At 46.8% G+C, this 15227-nt stretch overlaps 1 protein-coding gene across 4 annotated transcripts; it reads right to left on the reverse strand.

Annotated features, from left to right (window-relative positions):
• Positions 1 to 3275: 3275 nt before the first annotated feature.
• Positions 3276 to 15223, reverse strand: LOC143327919 (uncharacterized). 4 transcript variants are annotated; one of them, XR_013077769.1, is made up of 11 exons: positions 14778 to 15223; positions 13430 to 13539; positions 12350 to 13001; positions 10426 to 11745; positions 10164 to 10263; positions 9622 to 9935; positions 8230 to 8427; positions 8011 to 8104; positions 7273 to 7391; positions 4293 to 6911; positions 3276 to 4185 (listed from the first exon to the last, which is right to left on the reverse strand). XR_013077769.1 is itself a non-coding variant. In XM_076742578.1 (10 exons), the coding sequence occupies exons 1-10, from the start codon at positions 15030 to 15032 to the stop codon at positions 4425 to 4427; spliced, it is 5646 nt and encodes a 1881-aa protein (XP_076598693.1). In that variant the 5' UTR covers positions 15033 to 15223; the 3' UTR covers positions 3276 to 4424. The 4 variants fall into 4 exon arrangements, 3 of the variants coding, with proteins under 3 accessions (XP_076598693.1, XP_076598692.1, XP_076598691.1); XM_076742578.1 differs by having other exon boundaries at positions 3276 to 6911; positions 13430 to 13536; XM_076742577.1 differs by having other exon boundaries at positions 3276 to 6911; positions 8230 to 8424.
• Positions 15224 to 15227: the final 4 nt, after the last annotated feature.

Genomic DNA, 15227 nt, shown 5'->3' on the forward strand with positions numbered 1-15227 from the left:
ACCTGAAGACACTGAACACTGTGTGACCACACATACAATTAGAATGGTTTATTATTTAATATTATAGTACTTTAATGATAATTTCCTTTAGTTAAATATCAGCTGAACTCAGAACCACACAGTTAATCTTTAACTGAGGTAGAGATTCACCCAGAAAGATGCAGAAATTAATGTTGTTAATGTTCTAAAGACAACATTTTCATTAATATTTTATCATGTCAAAATAAAAAAGTGAAAAGTCCTGTTTTCAAAATCCTTTATTCATGGTAAAATCTAGCCCACAGAAACTATCAGCAGGAAAAGTACAGTGGTATTGTCAGCTTCATGCAGTAAAAGTACAGTAGTCAGCTTCATGTAGTAAAAGTACTGTCTGTGCAGTAAAATGTCTCCTGTTACTGATCTCTGATTCTCTGTGACCTTACTTGATTGTTCAGACTGAAGGTTCAATGTTAGAGCAGCATTTTACAGTTGGAGCAGTTGCAGGTGGAGATACTTTCAACTACTTCATATAAAGTTAGCTAGTTTAGGGGTCGGGACCCTCCAAAGGGTCACCAGATCAATCTGAGGGGTTGTCAGATAATTCATGGGAGAAAGGAAGAAACAAAGTTCTTGACACAAAATAAAATAAAATAAAATAAAATAAAATAAAATAAAATAACTGTTTTCAGTAGTTTTAATTACATTTTGATCTTTTGGTCAGTTACTGAAATGAAACGTGACAAGTTCAGAGGACAAAAGTCTCTTTAACAACTCAGAGACTCTGCAACACGATGAAGAGACACAATTACACAAAACTACACACAACTACACACTGATCTGAATTCAGCTCACAAGCAACAAAAGGTTGGAACCAGTGGTTTGATCCTCTCTTGTTCTGAATTTAAAATTCATGAAGTAACTGGTAACTGAAGGTGGTCATAAAATAGAGTAAAATGTACAATATTTGCCTCTGAGATGTTGTAGAGTAGAAAAAGGAAGTAGTAAGTACCTCAAACATGCACTTCAGTACTTCCACCACTGCCTGTGCATAAATCTAGTGTATAAATCAACATCTACCAAAGCTTTTGTCTAAAAGTATTACTTATTCTTCACACTGAGAACCTTTTAACATCCTTCACTCAATAATCTCCTCATTCAGTCCTCTTTATTTTGAACACTGTGCAGCTGGTTTAATTTTAATCATAGTTACTGTATATATTTTTTCTTGGACATTTTCTGAATCTTCAATTTGCAGCACTGTTTTTTTTTCTCAGGTTATTTTGATCATGATGCACCAAAACAACAGGCCAAAGTCCTCACATGTGAAAATCTACTTGGCAATAAACTGATTTGTTATGGTTGAAGCTGCATCTGATCATAAAGTGTTTGGTGACGACACTTTTACAAATCTGAGGACTGATCCTGAAAATCACCACATTTTAAATCTACATCCCGTTTCCTCATCAGTGACTCTGCAGCTGCATGATTTTACAGGAAATACCTCAAACAGAGCAACCGTCACTTCCTGTCATTCAGAGCTGCTCACTGATGCTGACTGACTTCAGGTCCTTCCAAGCTTTGGCGCCACCTACAGGCGAGTGTTTTCAAGGTTTAACCCCTCATTGACACAAACACATCATCGCATTTGATTTCATGTCAGAAACATCACAACACTGTCACTCTGCTTAGTCCAACTTAAATGTTCTGTCACATTTCATACAATCCGTGTTTTTCTGTCATGAATTCCTTCATGTGTGGACTCACTGGTTACTCTGTTGCCAGTTCAACAAACAAATCATCTGCCCACATCTTAGTTTCTGCATATTGACACAGCATATCAGAGCAGCAAACAGCCGAACGAGAAGTCAACCAAAGAAAGCAGGGTCAAGAAATTTCTACAGAAAAAAAACTATTGATGCAAATCTACATGGATGTGATCGAGCAGTTGATAAGATGAAGAATGTGACAATTTCAGGTCCACATTGATGTTTGGAGGAAGCTGTTCTACTCACCTGTCCATGTCGTCAACTGTGAAGTCAATCCACACTTCAAGATGTAGAAAGAAACAATCAACTGCTGCCAAACTCGCACATATAATCTGCTTAAAATAGCTCAACTCAACCATCCACAGGCACCAAAGTCACATCAGACCTTCAAGACGTTTCGGACCTCTCCAGTGAGAACAAAGCGGCAGCTGTGCAGTGGTGTGTCAGCATGAGTCAGTCAAATATCACAGTAACACAGAAATCCAGGCTGCAGACAGGAGGACCGTCGAACGAGAGGTGAGAGGATTGCTTCAAATCTGACACAAACATTCACTTGGAAAGGTCAAAGGTCACTGAGCTCACACACATCTGACCTCAACTCAAGAACTCATACGTTCATTCTGACCAAATGTCACACAAATGTCTCAGAGGATAAAATGATGGCATTTTCTATGCCACAGGTCAAAGGTCAGCTTCACTGTGACATCATAATGTGCAGAAACCCTTTTCTGTCCATTATTCAGCAGCATAACTCAGGAACAGAAGGCAGACTGTGACCATTTCTCACATTTGCTCAGATGCTGATTTGGTGACTCTAATCTTTGGCGTCCATCTTGAAACTGTGTTGATTGTTTAGATCGTCTCTGCTGTCGGGTTGAAAGTGTGTGAAGCGTCCACGTTTTACAGTCTGTCGCGTCTCTGCAGCAGCGTCCATATTTGAAGCGTTGTACTCCAGCAGAAGCTGATTGATTGTGCTGATATTGATCTTCAGGGGATTGTTGTTGCTCCATGTGATAAAGCTCTCTATCAGTCCTCTGTACTCCTCTGGAAAAACAGCCTCAAAGTGAAGACAGCATGTTTCTTACTGGACATTATTCACTGGAATCAGACGTCAGAATACTGAGAATTTCAGTTTCACCAACAAATACACTAAATACCTTTAATCAAACTCCTTCACAGATATTAGATGAGTCTGGAGAGACAGGATGGAACCTGTAATCTGATTGGTTGGTGATTCTAGTATCATCACGACAGTGTTTAACTACTGCTTAATGTCTCATCAAATCAACATCAAGTGAGTCGTTCGTCATTTCAACAAACTTTGTTTCCATGTGAGCTTCAATAATTCTCCTGTGATCATTAAGAAAAATTGATGATAGTAAAAAGGTCTGACAAGTTTGTCTTGTTGAGACAATGAAAGAAAAAGCACAACGTTTCAGAGACCAGAAATCTATTTTCATTCAAAAGCAGCTGCACTCCTGAACACTGCAGTGACCTCAGCGTGTGAGAATCAACACACAGACCAGCTCATGTTTCCTCACAACTTTTATTAAAACAAGTTTTACAAGACGAGCAGTTAGTTTCCATTAACACACAGTGACACTGACCACAGATCAGTGCTTCAAACACAGGGCAGGGACAAAACCTCATGCTCATCGACAGCAATCAGCTCCTGGATCTTCATCGAACCTCTTCATTTAACCGCAGCTTCCAAACTCACTCAGCTGTTTTTGGTCCGAGCTGCGACTTTGGTTTGACCGGCTGAGCAGCGAGAAACAGCTCGTCACTGTTCAAAGAGGAAAAATAAACTGACCTTGAACAGAAAACAAGGAGAACAACAAATGGAGTCCAGTCCTTCACCTGCAGGAGAAAGAGCAGCATTTGCTGAAAGATCCAGGAGAGATTTTATGTGTGAACACGTGACAAAGACAGAACTGTGATCCTTAGAGGAAGTTTGACAGGAACTCTTCTTCTGTCGTTCACAGAGTCAGACGAGGAAGTGGATATCTAAACCAAATGAATTTATCCTACCAACAAGTATTGTCTGTGGAGTCTCATTTACACTACATGACCAAAAATATGTGGACAGCGGAGCACTGACACCAGAAAAGTGACAGCTGAACATGACATCTCTTCACTTTTTATTTCCAATCCTTTTTCGAGTGCGGCAATGGTTCCACACATCTGCGGGTCACAGACAAAAAGTGATAATTTCAGTCATTTTAAGAGGCCAGAAGATAAGTAGTCATTCATTCTTTAGTGGGAGATTAGGGGAACATCTGAAAAATAGATCTAAATTGCACATGATCCTGTGACCACTTGGGGAACCCCAGGCTGAGAGCCACTGAACGAAGTGGCCTAACCCAAACCATGAAGAACTGACCCATCTCTGTACTGGATGCACAGGAGTCAAACTGATAGCCATCTGAAACATTAGATTCTGGAGAGGACAGACAACAAGATGGTTTCAATAAACATCAAACTGGTCCTTTAAACAGATGTAGGTCAGTGTTTGAAAAGTCTCAAGTCTGTCAGCGTCTTTCTCACCATTTCCAGCTGCCTTCAAGTCCAGTAAATTGCTGATGAAAGACTGTGGCTTCTGACCTTCTCAACAAATTGAACAGACAAGCGATTTTAAGGAACCCTGATCAGAGTCCTGTCACACAGTCCAGTCAGCTCCTATGAAAAGTTAAGATCTGACTCAAAGTCCAGAGAGGTCAATGTGGAGGGGAGGCCCAGGGTTTCAGAGGTGATTTCCATCATCTGAGGGTCCCCGTCGCTGGGTGCCTCCTCCTCTGGATGCAAACCAGGGCCGGCATCCGATGTGTCCAGCCCCTTTGGGTCTGAAGCTGCTGAGTCAGAATCTGCTAAAGGCAGCTCAGTCTCTGGCTCGGAATGGTTCTGCTGCTGCTGCTGCTGCTGCCGGGTCTGGTATCTGGTTTGGGATCTGGTTTGTCGGACAGGGCGAGGGGGAGGAGGGGTTCTCTTTGTCGGAGTCACCTTGCCCCTACTTTTGGGGCCTGGTTTGGATCCAGGTTCTGGAGCTGTTTCAAGATGGGTCTCTGGATGGGACTGGGGCTCTGTGTCCTTGTCTTGCTGAGGTTCAGATTGTGGCTCTGTTTGGATTTGTGGAGCCTGGTTGGACTGTGATTGAGTTTGAGTTGTTGGGTCCACCTCAGCAGGCTCAGTTTGTGGGGTGATTTGGGACTCCGATTGAAGAGTCGACCACTGGTTTTGGGGTACGCTCTGAGCTTCAGACTGGGCTAGTGGATTCAACTTTGGTTGGATTGTTTGTAAAGTTGTTTTGGATGGAGCAGTCTCAGGTGTTGAGGCTGGGGTAGACTGCAAAGACCAAACAGATGCAATCTGGACGTCTGATTCTGGCTGGGTTTGGGGACTTGGGAGAGTGTTTGAGACGTGGTGCGGGGATGTACTGACCACAGCTGGTTGGGATGGGGTAAGAAGCTGACACTGAGGTTGCGGTTTTTGTTCTTGTGGGACAGGTAGTTGACCTTTATTTGTGCTACTCCCTTCGGCTCTGGCGTCAGTTGCTGGTTTGGTGATGGAACAGATGCCTGATTGGCTGCTGTAGAAAATATCGAACAAGTCCTGGGCTTTTGCTGCAGCCAGGTTACTCTTAACTTTCTCTGACTTCTGAGCTCCATCTCCCATGGTCATGAAAGGTGGAGGCTTGACAAACACTGTACGAGTTTGCTCGCTTTCTGGCACACCGGGAGCTGCCACGTCAGACACTATCTTTATCATTGTTGGTTGTACAGGTTTAGCAGTGGATGAAGCACGTGTAGCTCCAGACGGTGCAGGTTTAGCCTCAGATCGTGTAGGTATAGCCTCAGATAACACAGATTTCACCTCCAATGGTGCAGGTCTTGACACTGGCGGAAGAGGGTTAGCCTCAACTGGCTCTGGTCTAGCAACCACTGGTGCAGGTATAGCTTCAAATGGCCCAGGTTTACCACTTGGTGGCTCAGGGTTAGCCAGCTGTACATTCTGAGCAATGAGAGCCTTTGTGAGAGGTCCCTGGATAATCACTTCATCTTTTCGAGGGGGCTCTTGTAAACTGGCGTTTTGGGGTCTGATGGAGAGGAAGGTATTCAGGGGTGCAGGTTTACCCGTCATGGCTGTTTTCCTCAGGACTGCAGCGGGTGCAGGAAGGTTTGGTCGGATCCTTCCCCTGTTAGATACCCAAGGAGGAGGCATGCTCTGCTGGCCTGCCAGCTTCTGGGCAATCTCCTTAGCAACAGCCATAGATTTCGCAAAAGAGTCCTCCACCGAGACTGGATTCTGCTTAACAGCCACTTCATCATCCTTGATGAACTCTGCGGCAACTTTCTGCGCCTCCTTTGCCAGAACGTTCTCCTTCTTCTTCCACGTGAACTTTCCGAATGAAGGGGTCATGGCCGCAGGTGCTAGTTTGCCGGCTTCCAGGCTCTGTTTGCGGAGCTTTGCCCTCATGGCTGGACTGGGTCCACAGAGGATTTTGGGTGGGTCGTTTGGCTTTGCCGGAGGTTCAAGCTTGCTGACGTCTGGTTTCCCGACTGGTTTACCTGCCTCAAGCTTCTTGGCAGCTTCCTTCTCTTCCTTAGCTTTCCCTTCATCTCGCTCTCTGTCATATTTGGATCTGAAATCTGGATATTTACTGTATTTGTATTTGTCTTCATCTTCTCTCGGCCCATATTTGGGACGATCTTCATCCCTGCGATACCGGAACCGATATTCCTCTTCTCTACTATATTTGAATCTGTCATCCTCGTCTCTTCTGCTGTATTTACCCCTCTCTTCTTCCTCTTTGTTGTATCGGTATTTGTCATCCTTCTTGCTGTATTTATACTTTCCATCCTCCTCTCTCTTGTTGTAAGAAGGCCTGTCCTCTTCCAGGCTTCTGACATCTCCAAAATCCTGCTTCAGCTTCTCCTCCTCCTCCTTTTTAACTTTAGACTTCTCTTCATTCTGGACAGCGTCATCCTCTGCCTTCTTTTTCTCTTTGTCCTTTTTCTCCTTTTTGTGTTTGGATTTTTCTTCCTTGTCTTGGTTTCCTTTCTCATCGTCCTCATGTTTGCGTTTCTTTCCACTTGTCTCTGAGGCCAGTCCTGCCTGGCGGTCCAGGTTCCTCCTCTGTTCATACAAGGGATTCTCGTACATTTGTTTCTGGTGAAGGAGATGTTAAAACAGAAAGAGAGTGAGGAAGTTAGAACCTTTGCTTGACATTAAAGTGCTTCCAGATGAATCACGGAATCATCCATGAGCCTGATAATTAAGTTTCATGAGTAATGAACGGGTTGACTCCACAAATGGGACTTTGGAGGCCGAATCAGTCAGAACAGTGGATCAACCATTGTGAACGTGGTCTATTTCACGACTGGACTTCAGTTTAATATATTTTCAATTTTAAAAACTTTTTCACGATCAGGAGAAACTTCTGAAACTGTCAACTTTCATCTAGATGCTTCTCCACTATCTCTGATTGTCCACATGTGGTGGTTCTCCACTCCCACAATTAATTTAATACCTTGTATTTCTCGTTGTGAGCATGTGTGGTGACATGCGCTTCTGCACAAATGGCGTCTCCATAAAACTCTTTACACAGCAGGCAGAAGAATCCTCTGACGGGCAGCAAGAACTCTGAACCTGCAGGAAAACACACGCAACACATTTTAAACCGACAAGTGGTGATAAAATAAACTGCCAATCATGTTTACCTGATGGACATCTCCATTGCCAGTACCTGTCAGGACAGCAGAGGGTTAAAGAAGGAACATTTGATGATAAAATATTGGAAAAATAGATGGTGTGTAGCTCAGTGGTCTTATTTTAGAGCAGTAACCCATGGAAAAGTGCTAACTGCTCTGTGATACCAGGATTACTACAAGAAACATAAAACTAGGTCACACTTTGGGCTAATGGGTAGGCAAACACACCTGTGCTGAGGAGGTAAAGCACTTTTCCAAAGGTTACTGCAGTACGTTATATTTACAGCAGCCTTCATTTGACGATGAGACATGAAAAACAAATGGATTGACATCAGAGCTGTGGACAGAAGTCTCCTCTGTGGTTCCATGAGTCTTTGTCACTTCGTTAGTACTGTTTTCATTAAGAGTCAGAGAAATTGCAGCAGAGATCCACACAGAGCTCCACCTGGAAGCAGAAGACGGCTAACAAAATTCAGGGACTCAGACACCAGGATCATCAGAAAAAAGCAGCGTCATGATGAATTTTGGGGGGAATGATGAATGTGCAGCACGAGTACCTTTGGCAGGTTTCATCTGCTTCTCCTCTGACGGCGTGCTCTTGGCGTTTTTGGTGGGAGTGGAAGCCCAGGGCCGGTCGTACGGGTCCAGAGTCTGTGAAGAGAAAAAGAAGATCCAGTGGAAAGGAACAAATATACAAAGGACTGTACAGGGACAGACCTCAAACCCTCCAAAGCCAAAAATTACAATAAAATGTCAAATAAAAAACTGGCACAAACCTTTCGATGTGTTTTGCTGTGCAAGTGCGTGAAAAAATCAAACATGGCGCCAGAGGTGACATTACAGTTTTTGCACCAGTGGTTTCCAGCGTCGTAGTACTCAAACGGCTCCAGCGGCGGGGTCGGAGGCAGAGTTGGGGCGCTGACGGGCGGTTTGTTCATGGATGCTCCTGATGACGGTGGCGCCACTGAGGTCTGCTGAGATACCAAGATGGATGAGAGTCAATATGGCCGGTGGAAGTCGACCGATTTCCTCAGACAAAAATTTTGAGTTTCATCATTAAAACTTGACCCCATGAATTCTGAAAATTGAACTCTTACCTTCATTGAATTCCAGCCTCCAAGACGTTAATCAAATGTATTTCGAGAAAATCCGGCAGTCGCTTCTATACCGATGGTAACTTGTAATGCGTTTTCAAGTTTAATCTCGATAAGAGTCACAGACAACAAACGCACGTTCCCTCTCTAAACAAACCTGCAAGGTTACCGTTCATAGTCAAAATGTTGAAATTCCTCAGTTGAGGAACTTTATTACAGTCACTATTACCAAGCTGTCAAGACGAAACGAGGCTACCTTGAACATCTAATTACTGAGCTATCTATGTTCGAGTTAACGGCACAAGATCAGGCAATCTTGTCCTGTAACATTTACTATATTTGAAACAGTTAATGTCCGATTTCTCTGTGGGGTGAACAAACTCTATGTTCACACTCTACGTACTTTTGCAGATAAATGCAACTGTTGCAGAGGTCAGCTGGTTGTGATTCAAATCAAAGTGAGGAAGCCTTCTTTGTTTCTCCAATCGCTGTAGCGATACAGTCAATGGGACTGTAGGTACGACTTTGGCGTCTTAGTTTCAGTCAGACCGAAGGATGGAAACATAAAATCGACACGCGTCCTCCTGTCTGAAGAGCTTAAGCTACACTCATGTTGAGTGTTCAGGTGAACGATGGCGCTGCAACCTGTTTGAGCGGATCCTGAGCTGACGAAGCAGAAAAACCCATAAACCAAAACCACAAACTAACACGTCACATAAAAGAAAGGCAGTTCAGACACAACAGGAAAGCAGCTGACTTATCTGCCCACACAAATAAGCTTGATTACAGGTCAGTAAATGAAGATGTTACTCAGCTGCTTCAGGACACTTAAGAACTTTCATATTTAGCTTTTAATCTGCTCTGTTTCCATCATAAATCATAACTGACCCTTCATCTGACAACTGTCAACCCTTTAAGTAACTTATTAATGTTCACAATACCACACAAACATTTTACTGAGAAATTCAGGATAGATTTTACTATTTTAATAAATAGACACAATGATGAGCCCTGGCTATGATTTACAACTTTCAGTAGTAGGTCCTGTTTTACCTCCTCTGCAGGTGTCTGTACCTTTATCATGGAGCTGCTGGCTGCCCCCCGGCCCTCAGGACTCCTCTCTGGCTCCTGTCTCCTCGTCTCCAGGGGTGGAAGTTCATCCTCCCGGTCCTCGGCCGGCTTGCTGATCCTGCGGGGCCGGTCGGACGGACTCAGGCCCAGGATGAGCGCCACCTTGTCGATCTCGTTGCGTTTCTTCTCGGCGGCCTCGTGCTCCTTGCGCAGGTTGGAGATCTGAGTCATGACCTCCTCCTGCAGGTGGCTGATCTCCTGCAGCAGAGGGTCTTTGTGGCCACCTTTCTCCCGGCGCTTCTTCCTCAGGAGCTCGCCTGAAGACACAACAAACATGTAGAGAAACAAAGGAAACAAAACAGTGTCTGCTTCTCTGTCAGCTGCTGTCTGGGAGCCTGGAGGTAACGTTCAGAGATAACCGCTGAGGGAACTGTACTGAAACTGACAGAGCAGCTCTGCGTCTGTGACGGACAAGAAGTCGTTCCACCTGTAAATCTGAGCAGGTGAAGGTAGGTGGCCAATGTGGCATCTCTGTGTGAACTCACCTTGTTGCTTCCTGAGTCTCTCCAGCTCCTTCATCAAATATTCCTTCTTCTTCATCCTGATCTCTCTTTCCTGTTTCAGATTCTCTCTCTCCTCCAGAACCTGAACACACCAAAACAAGTCAACAGTCAGGGTTAGCTCACCTGATGACGCCTGTCTTACCTGCAGCCGTTTCAGTGCTGCTGGTCTACGGCTGAGTGGGTTTGACTCAGATATGTCTCAGGTGTTGAATTGATGACTGAAGGTGATAAATGAAGGTAAAACCTTTTGTTTCTGGCTCTCGTTGTTCTCCTCCTCAGACACTCTCCTGTCATGGCTGCTGACTTTTCCCTTCTCTAATCCATCACCCTGATCAGACTGACCTTTGGCCGCCGGCTCAGGGACTGCTGTGCTGTAGGGCTGTTTGTAAGGGAGAGTGGGGGGGAACTCGTCGGGGCCGGTCTGGGGAGGCAGGGTCATGTTGGGGGGTGGGTACATGGGCGGCCATTGCTGGTGCATGTAGGGAAGGTAGTTTCCATAGTGGCCGTAACCCGGTGGGGGGAAGTTAGGGGGCAACGTGCCGTGGACCTGTGGGGGGGGGTAGGTGGGTATGGGCACCCCGTGGTGAGGGGGAACGGTCTTGTGGTCGGGGACTTTCTGTGGCACTGCGGCTCTCTGCTCAGCCTCCGTCTCTTTCACGTCTTTGTCTTTGTGAGACCTGGGCAGAGCGGAGCTTTTCCTGCGGCCGTCGCTGCTGTCGCTGCTCCAGCTGCCCCCCCGCCCGCGGCTGCCACTCCTGCTGCTGCTGCTGCTGCTGCCACCACTGCGGCTCCGCCTCCTGCGGCCCCGGCTGCGGCGGCTGCCATCCGAGCTGCCAGAGGAGTATCGCCTGCAGCGCGTAGGTGTCTTCGGGGGCGGCTTGTTCCCGTGGAGCCGCTCCTTGGTCCTGGCGGCCATCTCGCTGATCTCGACCACGCCCAAGTCCAGGCCGATGGTCTTCAGCAGGTCCTGGATCTTATCATACTCCTCCAGTGCCTGACGCTCGCTCTCCTCCAGCGGCTCCGTCCCCGGTGGATATGCAGAGTTCGACACCTGGATCGTGATGTTCTGGTTGGGGCTGATGGTGGGCCGGCTCACGTACCTCACATCCATCTCTCTCGTGGTGAGAGGGGCCTGAAGGTGAGGAGAGGTCCCTGGTGGGAGGCCATACGTCTGTGCAACAACAGCTTGCTGAGGGGGGTAGTCTCCATACAGCGTGTCCTCTGTCACATCTCCATATAGATCCAGGCCGTGGTGCCGGATTGGCTCGGATGCCGGTGGATGTTTGGGCTCCTCCGAGTCTCCGTAAAGGAACTTCTCTTCATCGTCAATATCGTCCGAGGATCTCTCCTGAGCCTTGGACCCAACCGCCTGTCCTCCCAGCAGGTTGAGGATCTCTTTGATCTCCGTTTCAAGGCCGGCGCGTTGAGCCATCTGTGGGTCGGACTGCAGCTCTGACAGCACGGAGGCCACCCTGTGAGGCTCCATGCCTTTAATGGCCAGCAGCAGCTGGTCGGCCACCCGAGAAATGTTGGAGCCCTCCAGACCTCTGGGAGAGTCTGCGATCTGAAACACAGAGAAACAGAGCAGAGTGACGCCTCTGGACCACAGATCCTCACCTGATGTTGAAACATAACATCTGTCAATGTTCAGCCACAGTCAGTCTCCTGTCCTGTCGCTGCAGCTCCAATCAGCTCTTTTTACTGTGACATCATTGGCAAACAAATCCTTTCAGGTTCATCTTTTTAGCTGAGACCTGACTAAACAGCACTGCTGCTGTAACAACACTAATAGAGGCCTGTCCTCCAGATTGTACTTTTATCGGTCAGTCGGACAGAACAGGAGAGGACGAGGAGCCAGCCATATTTTCTACTCACTTTGTGTGTGAGGACATGGACCAGGCTGAATTGACATCATTTGAATATCTTGCCTTCAAAACAGTCCTACTCCTTGTAAACAAGAGAACTGCGATCATCTTCTGCTGGTTTACTGGAGGGTCCCAGCAACACATATACATATTATTGGCCCATAAAAGAGAAAATTGAACTATTGTTATTGGTCTCATAATGGAGATTTTCACGTCCGATAATGTGGAGCATTAAAATAAATCCCATCAGTGAGTGTGTTTTTTTCGACCTGCTGAAAAAAAGCTTGGTAATCTGCATCCTACCCTGAGTGATGGTGAGTCCTCAGCATCGTTACGTTTCTTCAGGATGGATTTCGTTGGCAGACTCAGCATCTCCTCCAGCTCCTTCCTGCGTCGAGCTGTCTCTAGTTCTTTGAACTCTTTTCTGGATCTGGCATCTCTGTCGTCTCCGCTGTGACTGCTCGAGCTCGAGCTGATGCTGACACTGCGACTGCGGCTTCGACTCATCTGCCGGCTCTTACTGCGTCCGTGGCTCGCCCCTTTGCTGTAGCTCCGCCCCTGGCTCCGTCCTCTGCTCCGCCCTCTGGACCTGGACTTGGATCTAGACCTGCTGCGGAGGCGGCTCTTGCTCCGGCCCCGGCTCTTGGCCTGATCCCCCTCGGGACTGCGGCTCTTGCTCCGGCCCCGGCTCTTGGCCCGGCTCCGGTCCAGACTGCGGCTCTTGCTCCGGCCCCGGCTCTTGGCCCGACTTTTGCTCCGACCCCGGTTCTTGGCCCGGCTCCAGTCCGGACTGCGGCTCTGGCTGCGGGGCCGGCTCCTGCTCCTCGCCCGACTCTTGCTCCGTCCCCGACTCTTGGCTCGGCTCCGGTCCAGACTTTGGTCTCGACTCCGGCTGCGAGGGCGACTCCTGCCCCGGCTCCGGCTCCTCTCGTACTCTGGTCGAGGAGGGTGTTCTCTGCACAGAAACACAGGATTTAACTGGGCTGGACTTTAGAAGACCACCTTTTGTGCCTCTCATTAATGAACTGAAATTTAATCTGTCTAAACAGTCTTCTTAAAGCCAAGCTGCGTAAATCCAGATGAGAGAAGAGAAGAGCTGATCAACACATTGATCATCTGAATCACTTTCAATCATTACCTGCTGCTCAGAGCAATAAGCTCACAGCTGCCTGTGGTGGCTTGTTGTGAACAGAAGTTCTGTTTACATTCAGTGTTTCTCACCAAAACTCAGTGTTTGAATCCTCAAAATCACAATTGGTCCTTTAATAGTTGCCCCAAAAACCATCATTTTGTAAAGGGCAGTGAACACTAACAAGACTAAAGAGAAGGTGGAGTTTACTCGTGTTCTTTCAGCTGTTTAATATTTCGTTTTTTTATCAGTACCTGTCATGATGCCATGAGGGGGCGGATCCAGGTGATCCAGTCAGCTCGTTGCCGACGGTGATGACCAGGTTGTGGTCGAGGGGAAGTGACCCACGAGGCGACGAAGACTTCTGCAGCAAATACCACAAAAATTCAATTCAACAGCTTTTAACACATAAATGAATCAGACACGTTTATGAAAGGAAGTCTTGGGATGTCCTGAGACGGCAGCCTTCTGCTCTGTCCACACCTGATCACCTGCTGGCTGAACACACCTGCTCCAGCACCACTGAGATCAGGAAAGCTTCTGTGTCCACGTTGTGACAAAAACTTTCATCATTCTTCATTTTAGTAAAAGCACAAGACAGGAAGAGCTGAACCAGGTCCTGAAGTCCCTCAGCTTCACACCGTTTGCTCTTATTCTTTACGAAGACATGAAATGTTGACGAACATCACTTCTATCAACGAGCCCACCTGTCAGCTCCATGTACAGGACATTCAAACTCAACTTTAAACACAAATCAACCTGACAAATGCTCAGTGTGGTGGATCATCTCACTGCACGAAGTTTCATGTGGAATGAAGTGAAGCTGAGTGGCTGCCTGGAAAAGAACAGGAACAGCACTTTGCATGTAGGAAAAACACAACAAAGAGCTTCACAAAGTCGTCAATAATGACGGAGCAATGTCTGAAAGCTGTGATTTGGGCCTTCGTTGTCGTTTCCCGCTGATTAAAGCAGAAAACACATGAGTGACCGGCGGTTAGTCCACCCAGTTCACCCAACAGACCCAAGAACGAACTCCATTCATAAATCTGGTACTTTAATAATGCTTTGAATCTCAGCTCAACAAATGAACTGACTGACATTACTTCAATTTTTTCAGAAACCATAACGGTGTTCTTTCAACCAGCTATTCGAACTACGGCAAAGAAGCAGTCTGTGAGAGCGAAAAGCCGACTTTCCCATCAGTTTACGCCGCTAACTGACGTCAGTTAGCTCGGCGGATGTTTGTAAATGCATTCAGAGGGAATAACGTGTAATTAGCTAAAAACATTAAAACATTTCGTGATTGAAGTTGCTGGTCGTTTACTTAATGTCTTGATCAGACACATTTATGAATGAACGCAAAGTTTTTGGCTTCACAAGTGCAACACAGCGGACAAACAAGACAGTGCTAAATTGACAGGTTTTTGTATGGAGTTTGGTTTGTAGGGGCTAATAAACAAACTCTGAGGGCTAACGGTACACCTGACTTCAACCATACTTCTCAAGAAGTTCTCGAGAGGCAATAACATTAACTAATCGTAGTTTGTTTGGCAAAGATTCATTTTCATCTTAATTGAACCCTATTTTCAGCCGGCCACTCACCTCTTTATGCAGCCCACCGGCCCAGTACTCTCCTCCTCGGTGACTTCCTGACCCGGGGGAAGGGTACCTCCTGCGCGGCGGAGAGCGGCGATAGGAGTCCGCGGGAACATGGTCATGGTAGCCGGGGTGGTACGGTGGCCTGGGCCGGTTCCTGTCGTCTCTGTAGCCCGGTGCCGGGTAAGGCCTCGGAGGCGGACCTCGGCCCTCGAAAGGCGGCGGGTAGCCTCTTATCGGCGTAGGCCGACCACGGTACATCTGCCCCCGCAGAGGTTCTCTGGCTTCCCGCGGTCAACTGGCTCCAGTCTCTGGTGTTGATGTAATGCAAAGCAGAAACCTGCAGGTACTTCACTGCGCGTTTCAGTCAGTCATGGAGATATTTCATAAAAACTTTATTCTCAGCATCTCCGTCATTCTCCACACCAACACAAACCTGCTCTTTTTCTTCTACTG

The sequence above is a fragment of the Chaetodon auriga genome, chromosome 11 (genome assembly GCF_051107435.1).
Source record: "Chaetodon auriga isolate fChaAug3 chromosome 11, fChaAug3.hap1, whole genome shotgun sequence".
Classification (NCBI taxonomy): Eukaryota; Metazoa; Chordata; class Actinopteri; order Chaetodontiformes; family Chaetodontidae; genus Chaetodon; species Chaetodon auriga.

Coding starts and splice junctions, on each gene's coding strand:
- LOC143327919 (XM_076742576.1), bottom strand. CDS start 15,032: ATGTACCGTGGTCGGCCTACGCCGATAAGAGGCTACCCGCCGCCTTTC. Junction 13,540..14,777: donor CCGGTGGGCTGCATAAAGAG/GTGAGTGGCCGG, acceptor TATTTGCTGCAG/AAGTCTTCGTCGCCTCGTGG. Junction 13,002..13,429: donor CCCTCATGGCATCATGACAG/GTACTGATAAAA, acceptor GTTTCTGTGCAG/AGAACACCCTCCTCGACCAG.